The sequence below is a fragment of the Periophthalmus magnuspinnatus genome, chromosome 15 (genome assembly GCF_009829125.3).
Source record: "Periophthalmus magnuspinnatus isolate fPerMag1 chromosome 15, fPerMag1.2.pri, whole genome shotgun sequence".
Lineage (NCBI taxonomy): Eukaryota > Metazoa > Chordata > Actinopteri > Gobiiformes > Gobiidae > Periophthalmus > Periophthalmus magnuspinnatus.
The window spans coordinates 7342323-7354738 of NC_047140.1; the positions used below are offsets into that span (position 1 = coordinate 7342323).

The following is a 12416-nucleotide window of genomic DNA, read 5'->3' on the forward strand; positions in this document are numbered from 1 at the left end:
TTGAGAAACACTTCCCATAGTTTAAGACTATATATAAAACAAAAAACTAAGTCAGTGTGTAATACTAGTCCATAGTAGTAACAGAATAGTTATTCAGATGGTAATAGTATGATATCTGGATTAGTGAGGGATAAACATGACCATGAAATTCAGTAGTAAATAAATGCAATAATTACACTTTTTTTTTTGAGGTGGGGCATGATCTGGACAAAAGGGTTTGAGTGCAGGTGAATTAGACCGCATGAATCTGTTGTATTTCCGGAGCAGCTTGACCGTGATGCAGGAGGATGTCCAGCGGCTCCTGTCCAAGGCCAAGAAGGTACAGAAAGCCCCTGGTCCAGATGGCATCCCTCATGTCCTTAAACTGCTCTGAGCAACTGGCTCCTGTTCTCACTGACCTCTTCAGCTTTAAAAAGTCAATGATTCCATTCCCTAAGAAAGCTCCTGACATGTTTGAATGATTATCTGAAAATCTTTGAATGTGTGGTGCTAGATTATTATTAAAGGTCATATCCTGATCCTATTTTCTGTACAGACAATTTGGAGCATTGAAGATGCCATCTCTTTTCCTTTAAAGTCTATTTATAGTCATTTGGACTCTTGAAAATCTCTTGCTAGAATTCGGTTTATTGATTACAGCTCCACTTTTAATTCCCTTGTACTGTCTTTTTGCAGAAACTAAGAGAATACACAAGAAATTCTAAGACTCTAACTCTTAACATCCTGCTGAAGTTTTATCGCTGCACCATAGAAAGCCTTGGTTGGCTCTATCACTGTGTGATTCTGCAGCATTACAGCCAAAGAGAACAAAGCTTTAAACAAGCAAGTCTGCTCAGCCAAAAAACTGAACTGTGACCTGCCCGTCCTCAAGCTCTTTAAAAATGTAGACTCAAACTGAGTCCTTCAGATCATAAACCACCCCTCTGGCCATCCTGGCAGAGTTTCTTCTCTCATGTAATTTTTTTAATGTGTGTGGGTGTGTGTTTTGTTATAAAGATGAGGTTTTTGAGATGTGTTTTATTCACCTCCAACTCAGATGAGATTGGAGCCTAAGTGCAGTGATGGAAAATGGTTTAGACTCTGCAGCAATAGAGCCTGATAAAACTTAAACTCCCAGAAAAAACTCTTTCACTAGCTGAGTATTAAGACACATGAGCACATTTCATATTAGACACATGAAAATAAACGTAAGACATTTAGCACCAGCCCCTCTTAAAAATGCAGCATATAAATAAGTGCTCAGGATTCTGAAATGAGGCACTTTGAATTCTCCATGGCACAGTAAACACAGTAAACACTTTGGCATCAGTTGGCAGTCTGTCACTTTCCACTTTAAAGACAAGTCCATCTCGTCCCCTGTGCTCCTCTCATCCCCTTTCCTCCTGTCCACGGGGCCGCCCTGCCCCCCTCCTGTCCTCCGAGGCCCAACAGTCACCGCCTCTTGTGCTCCCTGTGTGTCTCGTTCTTGTGACTGGTCTCCTGTCTCTTGTCTCCGTGACAGTCGTCCAAGTCGTCCACCTTCAGATGTCCCTTGCTGTAGCGCTTGATGAGGGCCCCCGGGAGCAGGGCCATGAGGGCGATGGCCAGCAGCTGAGCCAGAGTGCCCCAAGAGAAGATGTCGTCCAGAGAGGAGATCTGCGACAGGATGGAGCCGGTGCGCACACAGATGAAGTTATATGGGATCAGGCCTGGGACACAGGAGGCAACAAACAGAGAGATTAACATTAAGAAGTGAAAGGCCGACTGAGCTGACCAAGAAGTGTGTAGTGTCATTTAAAAGTGGTGTGAATGGGAAAAACCATAGACTCTATACCTAAACCCATCACTGACCAGTAGAAATTAATCAAAATCAGCTAATTCAACTAACTGCCTGGTTCTTATAGTAACAATACGATGCAAATGTGTCGGTGTTATCCAGCCTCAGTGTCACTGTGGCTTTGGCCGTGCAGGCGCTCACCTATGAACACGGAGGAGAAGAAGATGGGCATGGGCACACTGAGCACAGGACACGTGATGTTCAGGAACCAGTTTGGAGTCATAGGAAAGAACCTCAGGAAGAGCAGGAAGAAGAACAGACTACTGCGATTCTCCTCTACCTGACAGACCGGCAGGACAGGAGCAGAGAGGAGCAGACAGGAGCAGAGAGGAGCAGACAGGAGCAGAGAGGAGCAGAGAGGAGCAGACAGGAGCAGACAGGAGCAGACAGGAGCAGAGAGGAGGAGACAGGAGCAGAGAGGAGCAGAGAGGAGGAGACAGGAGCAGAGAGGAGCAGACAGGAGGAGACAGGAGCAGACAGGAGGAGACAGGAGCAGACAGGAGCAAAGAGGAGCAGAGAGAAGCAGACAGGAGCAGAGAGGAGCAGAGAGGAGCAGGGTGGACAGGTGCAGTGGGAACAGGAACAGACAGGACAGGAGCAAAGGAGAGTACAGAGTAAATGGAATAGAAGGAGATGAGATGTATAACTTTAAAACCTTCATACCTTCCTCTGGAGCAGGGCCACCTTGTCGGGGAAGAACTGGACCACGTACTGTTTGCCGAAGGCGGAGGAGAGCAGGTAACAGAAGGTGGAGCCGGTGGTGGTGAGCAGACAGGCCAGGAGCAGACCCTCCCACGGCCCAAAGATGGCCCCCGCTAACATGTTCTGGACCAGAGACACAGCGAAAGTTACTTACTTCATTACAGTAATTGTTACACTATATTCAATACTCAATAGAACTAGAAGCTGTATCAGTCTGGTCCTGGTCAGGCCCAACACTGCAGCAGAGGCTCTAGTGACAGACTGAAGTGCTTTGGGCGTCTTAAAAGGCACAGGAATGAGAATCCAATACGAATATTGTGCATATTTCTGCAATATACAGATGTATACATTATGTTTAAATATATAGGTCACATGACAGGTTCTTGGAAACACGGTTTCTATTAAAATAATAACATGGGATCGATAGAATAACAGTCAGCATTGCTGTATAAACCTGACACAGGTCAAAGTTTCCTAAAAGGTCTTCCATGATGGAGGCCCATTGAGACACATTGAGACACATTGAGATACTGACCAGGAAGGAGGACCCCGGGATGGCGAAGGACTGTTTGTAGAGGTAGGCGGAGCAGAAGAGCAGCACCACGTATCCATGGTGATCTCTCTTATACAGCTTCAACATGTCCGCCAGCTCCTTCAGCTCATCCAGGTCAGAGGGGAACTTCAGACTAGCACAAACAAACAAATATATGTGAAATAATGTGACAGATGTAGAGATGTCACAGTGTGTTCAGACTGTGCATAGACCTGGCACCATAACACATTTTGAAGTTTGATATATCACTGACGTAAATATACACCACAAAAACTATTATAAATCTACAATATTGTTAAAAAGCATGACCTGCAGAATGAAACACTTTAGTACTACGTTTACATCTGTAATGAGTCATAGAAGTTATTAATTCAACCTTTTATGGCTTAAATCCTATCACAGTACTACAAAGAAAATGTACACATGATAAATACTAACTCGAAAAATATTATTCCAGCTTTCTTATATTGAACAGTAAATGGACGTAGTGATTATGACGGGCCTATGAATATGAAACTAGATCAAAATAAATCTGAACAATCTTCAACAAATACACATTTGTAGATAAAAATACAAACACAAACAATACATGAATATGGTTTATATTTTAGGCAGGGCTGCCACGATTAATTGGCATTATCATGATTAATCACAGTTGTATTCATATTTTTATAGTCATAACTGCTCTCTGGACTATACACAAATAAAAAACAATCACTTTTCAATCTAGAGGTCCTCAGTCGCCATATTTAACCTTTATGTGTGATTTTTAAAAATAGATTTGCAACCAATGTCCCACAGAAATAACAGTTAATGGGTAATACTAGTCAACTCATGGACAGAAATAATCCCCATAACAGTAGTGGAAGTAAAAGCACAGATGCCAGAGAAAAAATAAACTCAAGCAAAAGTAAAAGTATCACATGAACCTTTTAAAAAAAGTTTAACCTGTTTAAAAATGTACTTAAAGAGTAAAAAGTAAAAGTATTTCTCGCAAATTTTGACATCTTAAAAGCTTCAAATGTTGTATTTCGATATAGATTTGTGCTGAATTTTGCTCAACAGAAAAAACTGAATTGATCATTTCTTCCAGCTGTTTTTATTTTTTGTATATTTTTGTTTGCTCAAATCATGAACAAATTAAACCCCTCGGCCTTTTCAGTAGTGGAGTAGAAAGTACAGATACCTGCTCTCAAATGTAGTGAAGTAAAAGTAAAAAATATCCACTTCCTGTATTTAAGTAAAGAAATTTTACTTAAGTATAGAACTTTACCACTTTTACTTTGTTACATTCCACCACTGCCCAATAGTTTGCTACTAAAATAAACGTTATCTGAACCAACTACTATGCAGATCACGATCACTAATTAGTTGTGGACATAATTTACAGTGTAGAAATACTTTGATGCCAGGATATACCGATCACATCTGACTCCCAAAGGTGATTTCCTAAGCCTATATTTATCTTAAGTCATCTGATATCTTTGATTGACATTTGAAATAACAGTAAACCAAAACCTCAGTCTCACCAAAACCCCAGCTGGAACTCAAGAGGGCCGTCCTCCGGCACCTGCTGCACCCCTCAGCATTCCTCTGTTTCATTGGCCGACAGACAAACGTGCCGTGCTCTGATTGGTGGAACGGGGGGCTGTTTGTAGTTGGACATTGGACACTTGAGTATTTGGGGGTAAAATGTGTGGTGCTAGCACTTTTAGGGGTACGTAAATAGCCCCGCCCCCTCAGGAGAGATGATGTCACTGCACACACGGGATAGTACAGACGCCACTCGTGTCGTTTGAGAACAGTGTGCTGCTGTAGGAGGATCAGGTTTAATGCCACATTCTGTGTCCTATTAGTAATAAAAAGAACAAGTGGAGCAAATATAGATTCAACTGTACTGTCAGTGAGCGGGTGGAGAACATCAACAGCTTTTATGTTTTTAAGGCCCTGATCAAGACTGTGATGTGATGCCCGTTAATAATGAATGATAAATATTGTTGTAGCAACAAATATCTGTGATCATGACATGAATCTGGAGTACCTTTTCTTCACACTTTAGGCACAAGCTCTATGATGATCTAACTACAGACGTACACTCATGTCCCAGATACACTTGGGATTGTGTTGCCATAAAAAAAAAACTCTGTAGTTACACGCTGAGACAGACAGATAGACAGACAGACAGATGAACAGACGGACGCTAAAACTTTTTTGAAGTGTAAACATGTTGCGTCTGGTATCTGGCCTGACTCTCCACACAGACACCTGGTTTTAGCACACACATCACTTATGACAATAAAGACACCGACCCATTCTGTCTGTATATCATGTCATTGGGAGCCCTGTGCTCTGCTGGACCCCTGGTGTACAGTAATACACTGGTGTGTGACCATCACACACAAGTGTATTACACTTGTGTGTGATGGTCGCAGGGTGAGTCTAGATCTGCACTGCACTGGCTCACACGCTACTGCACTTACACACATGTTGAGTTTACATGCTTTTGGGGGACATTACACTGACTCCTATTTATTTTCTGGAGACTGATCCTAATCTAAAACACAGTCACTACTTGCCTAACCTTAACCTAAAAAATGGGATTGAAACTTACCTGTTTCAATCCCGTATTTCAACTTTAAATCCTGTTCATCTAATAATAAACATTTTGTGTTTTTACATGTTTGTTCTCATGAGGGCGGTAGGTCCCTGTGGTCAGAGGTGGGTTAGCTCCACCTGCCCTGTAATTCTGATTCACAATGATAAACATGATGTAACCTAACACAGGTGGAGGAATGACCAGAGCAATGACACTACCACACATTTGAAGAAAACTAATGTGTCTATGACAGTTTACTGTTAAAAATCATAGTCTCTTCAACTGGTCTGAAATTTGGACTTTGGAGACCACAAGGAAATCAGGATACAGGATTTAGAATCACACCTCCAAAAGAGATACTATTTAAGTAACTTTACCTAAGACTCCCTGGTGTGTACCAGTGCAGTAGAGGGCCTATAAGACAGCACCAGTAGAGCAGATTAAAGCAGTACTAGTACAGTACACAGTACACAGTATACAGAGTATATAGCTGTCTGGTGTGTGACAGATGCTGTGCTTTCGGGGAGGTAGACTTGCTCAGATCGCGTTACTCACAGGAGGTTTGGGGAACTTTCTTTGGGGGGGTCCATGTCTAAAGTTGCTGAGTTACAGTGGTAAACAGAAAGACCAGTCATCACTCTTTTTTTCTTTTCTTATATATATATATATATTGAATATAGTATAATCCAAATGTGAGAGACTACATGATAACTTTTTAAAGAGTATGCTTTTCCTTCAAGCATCAATTATACCATGAAACTATCAGTAGGCTGTTTATAGGTTTAAAGCCAATACATGTAACTTTTTAGCCAAAAACGTATACCCAAGTAAAAGCACTTTTTTCCATGTTTGGTTGTTTTTATTGTCCTGAAAAAACTATAAAAACATGTGTCCTTACAATCCCTCCTGCTTGTTTCTATGGAAATGTTGTTTCTTTGCCTATAATATTCCACTGTGACATAAAACTTACATATCTACATGAAAAATATGGCTTTAACTTTACATTGAATCATGCAGGTGATGTGCCACCTCAAGAAAGTTGCACAACCTACCTTTAAAGAAAAACATAATCAACCCAAACCTTGCAACCATGAATTAGGAAAAAAGTTCAATTTAATAAAAAAAAAAAAGTGTCCATGCAAGTTATAAATGTCACGTGGGTTAGATTGTTCTTAGGCTCTAGAATAATGTGATCCGGTTCTGTGATGCTGTGCCCCACTGCAACCTGCCCCCCCCCGGTCTCCCCTGTCCTATACCTGTACTCCTGTCCCTCTGCTCTCCCCTGTCCTATACCTGTACTCCTGTCCCTCTGCTCTCCCCTGTCTTACCTGTACTCGTGCTCCTCGTCCTCCAGCTCTGCCCCGGGCCCGCCCGCCCTCACTCCCCGGGGAAGGTGCGTGGACAGCAGGTACAGGTAGACGCTCGCAGCCGTCACTATGGCCGCTAGTCCCACCAACGAGCGCATGTCTCCGTGTGAAGTTTCCTGTCCACCAGGCTGTTTGCACGCTCTTTTCTTGAGTCTAATCCAAACCTTAACCCTCGTGTCTGACTTTAAGACGCGGGAAATACCCCAGGAGCCGGGAAAGTCGACGTGGAGCTGCTCCGTTGGACGTCACCGGGCTCAGGCGGTGTCACTTACCGGTGTGCGGGCTCCACATGACGGCTGACATACCGTACGGGGCTCGGGTTCAGCGGAGGAGTCACATGGCACCAGCCGGACTTCCCTGAGGCTGTCTTGAGCTGCATTTGTCCCAGTCAGTCAAAAAATGTCCAAATATTACACACAATTACCAGAACTATGGACTTGACAGCGTGCAAAATCCATGGTGAGTCTGTACAAGTTCAATCTGGACTATTTTTAGTTCATTTCAGTGAACAGTTTGTTAAAAGTGGCTCCGCAGTTTCTATTCTGGACTTGCACTGTCACCAAACGGCCAGCAGAGGGAGGTGTGGCGCAGCAGTCAGGGACATCAGAGCGCTGCTAATGTACCAGGATAAAAATACATGAGGCTAATGATTCACAGTGTACTTTATTAAAACTATAAATGAATGAAAGAATTTTTTTTCCAAAATTCAAGAAAATAAAACATTATGTTACAAGCCTAATGCCTAAGAGCAAAGGTGGATAATAGGATAAAAATGATAAATCAGATGTAACGTTCAGACCTACAGACCTCATTTTGAGCATCACTACTTCAATTTTATCTCTGTGGAGTTTTTGCCAAGTCACGCTAAAATGAATAAATATTTAAAGACAAACCAGTGGACAGAGAGCTGCAGGTGGATGTCACTCACAACATCTTAATGCTTGTAATTATGTAGGCTTAGTAAACAAGTTTCAAATTGTTATAGCAAAAGTCAACATTTTTTGTCCTATTTACCTCACCTTGTTTTAGTTTTTAGCCTATTTAATCAAACTTAAATATATTCAAAGGCATTATATATCCATGCCTCTTTTTTCTTCTAAATTATTTTGGTGCATTATGGGTAATGTAACATGTGTATCCTTGGTAAATTAACCATCTTCTAACCAAACAGGACACATGCCAGAGTAGTGAGTGATGACCTCAAGGGTGTTGTGCAAACTATGGAATTACTTTTAACTAGTCACCTGGCAAATCCACACTATACACCTCTGTATTTTTAAACAGGATATTGGTCTGGACACCACTCCCTCGTCGTGCCTCGAGCCAGACAGTAGGCTACTGTGCAAACAGATTTGTTTATTTCAGCGATGCATGAAACAAAGTTGCTCATTGGTCACTTATCATTTTGAACACAAGGAAAACTCTCACCTCAAAGTTTATTGTGTTGCTCATTGAAACCCACCAAGACACAGAGAAACATGCAAACTCCACACATAAAGGCCTTATGTGCAGTGTACACAAATGATACAACAGTGATTCTTAATCAGGAAAACCAGGTAATGGAAGTTCATGTATTATTAGCTTGTAACTTTTCAATATATTTCACAAGAAATATTCCACTGAACAAAGTGCATTGAACACAAAGGACAAAAACTGTGAACTTTATTTTAAGTAATTTTATTTATTTGGCATTTGGCAAAACTCACACAAACAGCTTCAAGAATTTTAATTGAAAGATTAATTTATTTGTTCTCTTTAGCTTGGTTAGTGAATCAGAACATATTCTTTTGAACATGTTTGAGAGGGGGTAGCAAAAAGCATTTTAATTTGATATTTTATTTTAATGTATTATTTTAATATGTATTTATTTTAATGTATTAATTTGATAAAGCATTTTAATTTGATATTTAATTTTAATGTATTATTTTGATATGTATTTATTTTAATGTATTAATTTGATAAAGCATTTTAATTTGATATTTAATTTTAATGTATTATTTTGATATGTATTTATTTTAATGTATTAATTTGATATTCATTACATTTAAATGTATTAATTTGATATATTTTATTATATTTTATTAAATTTGTCAGTATCAAATGGTTCAATCAGTTGGTTAAAAAATGTGTATAGGATTACATTTTTTATGAATTTCAGGGAATGTTATTAAAGTTTTGTTATAAGTTAATCTATGTTTCTATATTTCTTTCTTTTTTTTTGTTTTTTTGTTTTTTTTCTCCATCTCTGCCTGGGGGAGCTTGGTCTGGTCTGGTAGAGATGGAGCCCTCATCACCACCAGCTCTGTGGGAACAAACACAAGAAGAGGGGGAGCAGAAAACCACACAAGAAACACACCATTTACACACTATTTACAACAGAAATAACAGAATGATAACACAGCAATACACACAGCACTATACTAAATTTAAAATCTGTCATATTTTTCTTATTTCTTTCTTTTTTTTTTTTTTTTTGTTTCACACAAACACAAAAACCACACTATTTACAACAAAACTGCAGAATAATAACTAATACTTATATGTATATATGTATTTTAGGGACATTTTCAGAAGGGTCACGTGATGGTGTAGTGGAGTGTTTTGTAGGCGGCTTACATGGTTTTGCCAGACAGTAGCATCCTACAGCATCTTGTTTGTTGGCTGTTTGTATTTGAAAATAAAAAACCAAACAGGTTCAAGGAGCGTATCACACACATGGGACAAGGCACTAAACAGCAGAGTAGGGTACGCACCCTGTGGGGGTGAAAATGTGTCCTATTAAGTTATTGATGCAGCAAACATAACATATGAAATATATGTTTTTACACATATATACATACGCAAATTAGATTGTATATGCATAAATAGTCAGGCACTGCAAAAAAAAGTCTGAAGCGCCCCCCCCCTACTGTTTGGCATTTTATCCTGTGTGTGATAAGAAGTAGGCTCATTCGCCACAATTTATGCTTCTTGGACCTGCCCGTTCTTGTTTTCTAAGCACAAACAGCCATATCATGGGTTTCAAGCTATAGCTACCACCCTCTGTGGTCATACCAATTAAGCAATTCTAATCTAAATATTATATCTTTCAGAGTACCAGGTGAGGACCTTTCCCCATTCAAAGTCCTTCAAATCAGAAAGGAATAGACAAACAAAATGCAGTGGGATGCAGTCCTGGAGAAGGCATCAGACAGTAGGGGGCGTATGCTTCTCCTACTGTCTGACAAAACCATGTAAGCCGCCAACAAAACTTGTCACTACACCATCACGTGACCCTTCTGAGGAAACATGCAAAGCAGCTAAACACAGCCCTGTCTGACAGAACAATCAATATATATACATATTAAAAAAAACTTTTTTTTCCCACACCTATGTACAATATGATACAATGTCATAGTCAGTTGGGATCAGTGGAGTGCCAGGAAAAAGTCAGCGGAGTGCCACGTATACAGAGCAGGCAGGGGCATACCAATCATAGGGGTTCAGAGGATTAACAGTAGAGGTGGGTGTATCAGGAAGATCAGGGAGGTACATATCAGGAGCAGCAGCACGTGCCTCAGCATAAGGAACAATGCGAAACTTAGGACGAGTGTAGAGCTTGCAAGCAGAAGCAGTAGAGGTGGGCACAGCAGGAGCAGCAGAGGTGGGCAGAGCAGGAGCAGCAGAGGTGGGCAAAGCAGGAGCAGCAGAGGTGGGCAAAGCAGGAGCAGCAGAGCGTGCCTGAGCGTAAGGAACAGAGCGAAACCTACGACGAGTGCGGAGCTTACCAGCAAAAGCGGAGGTGGGCACAGCAGGAGCAACAGAGGTGGGCATAAGAGGAGCAGCAGAGGTGGGCAGAGCAGGAGCAGTAGAGGTGGGCAGAGCAGGAGCAGCAGAGGTGGGCATAGGAGGAGTAGCAGAAAGGAGCATATCAGGAGCATAAGAGGTGGGCATAGGAGGAGTAGCAGGAAGGAGCATATCAGGAACATAAGAGGTGGGCATAGGAGGAGTAGCAGAAAGGAGCATATCAGGAACATAAGAGGTGGGCATAGGAGGAGTAGCAGGGAGGGGCATATCAGGAACATAAGAGGTGGGCATAGGAGGAGTAGCAGAAAGGAGCATATCAGGAACATAAGAGGTGGGCATAGGAGGAGTAGCAGAGAGGAGCATATCAGGAACATAAGAGGTGGGCATAGGAGGAGTAGCAGGGAGGAGCATATCAGGAACATAAGAGGTGGGCATAGCAGGAGTAGCAGGGAGGAGCATATCAGGAGCAGCAGGGGGGTCAGAGCAGGAGCAGCAGAAGGGGGCATAGCGCGGGCAGCAGAGAGGGCCATGGCAGGAGTAGCAGAAAGGGGGCATAATAGGAACAGCATAGATGGGCATAGCAGAAGTAGCAGGGAAGGCCATAGCAGGAGCAGTAGGGAGTATGCGTGTTTGCATGAGTGGGCGTGTGTATATGTTTCTGAGTATGTATGTGCATGTTTGTTTAGATGTGTATGTGAGTGTGTCCATGAGTGTGTGAGGTCTTAACTCCAGATGTGAGGACGTGTGCAGGAGGTCTGGACGTGTGCAGGACGTCTGGACGTCCCGAGCAGAGCTGGGCTTTGGCTCACACAGATCTGTGGAGAGAAACATTTGTGTCAGACACTGATGCTGCAAACAGGGCTCACACACAGCAAACCCAGAGAGGACAACAAAAGGAGCCTAAATGATAAAACTGTAGACACCAAAATGCTTCTTATGTTTGTTCCTAAAATTTAAGTTTATGCCAAAAGCTGAATGTGCATGGCAAAAGTTCATTACTATTACAATGTTTTAAAGTCAGCAGTTTAAAGCAGCTCTTTGCACACATGTTATATTAGAAGATACGTTTTTTTAATAACCCCAAATGCATGTGAATGTTTTGAAATAATACACTGGTAGTTTTTCTAATTTTTTTAATACTTGGCCTCTCAGTGTGTAACAGTGTCTGCAGTACTAGATCAACAGTGGTTTTGATCAACAGTATTTTGATTGATTTATTTAAGTCATATGTATTACCCTGAACTAATAGTGAATTTGTCATGTTTTAAGGTCGACTATATTTGTAGAGCGAAGGCATGTTACAATGCTTTTATGCACAAAGGTACCCAATTTGTGAGTGCATCGCTATTTCAACATACACATATTTCATCTGACACACTGTGTGGACCTCAAGTGTCCTGTACAACACTTTATTCTCACCCACTGAAAGGCAACAATGCAAAAAGCAGCAGGTGAAAACATATGGTCTTCTGGGAGTCTAAGGTTAAATCCAGAAGGTTAATAGATTTTTAATTTTTTTTTTATTTTTTGAAAGGACAAAATATTGAATAACGCACAAAATCTGGTATTTTCAAATGACAGAACACAAAATTTGCA

At 41.2% G+C, this 12416-nt stretch overlaps 1 protein-coding gene across 1 annotated transcript; it reads right to left on the reverse strand.

Moving 5' to 3' along the window:
- Positions 1–127: 127 nt before the first annotated feature.
- On the reverse strand, positions 128–7555 carry LOC117382890 (transmembrane protein 41A-B-like). Its single transcript, XM_033980130.2, has 5 exons — positions 6996–7555; positions 3054–3204; positions 2480–2641; positions 1958–2096; positions 128–1688 (listed from the first exon to the last, which is right to left on the reverse strand). Exons 1-5 carry the CDS (start codon positions 7130–7132, stop codon positions 1432–1434), a joined length of 846 nt encoding a protein of 281 aa, XP_033836021.1. The 5' UTR covers positions 7133–7555; the 3' UTR covers positions 128–1431.
- Between the last annotated feature and the right edge of the window lie 4861 nt (positions 7556–12416).

Bases quoted from the DNA above. Each gene is read 5' to 3' on its own strand.
- LOC117382890 (XM_033980130.2), bottom strand. From the start codon at position 7,132: ATGCGCTCGTTGGTGGGACTAGCGGCCATAGTGACGGCTGCGAGCGTC. The intron at 2,642-3,053 runs GTCAGTATCTCA...TCTCTGGTCCAG, and splicing joins TCCCGGGGTCCTCCTTCCTG to AACATGTTAGCGGGGGCCAT. The intron at 1,689-1,957 runs GTGAGCGCCTGC...CCTGTGTCCCAG, and splicing joins CTTCTCCTCCGTGTTCATAG to GCCTGATCCCATATAACTTC.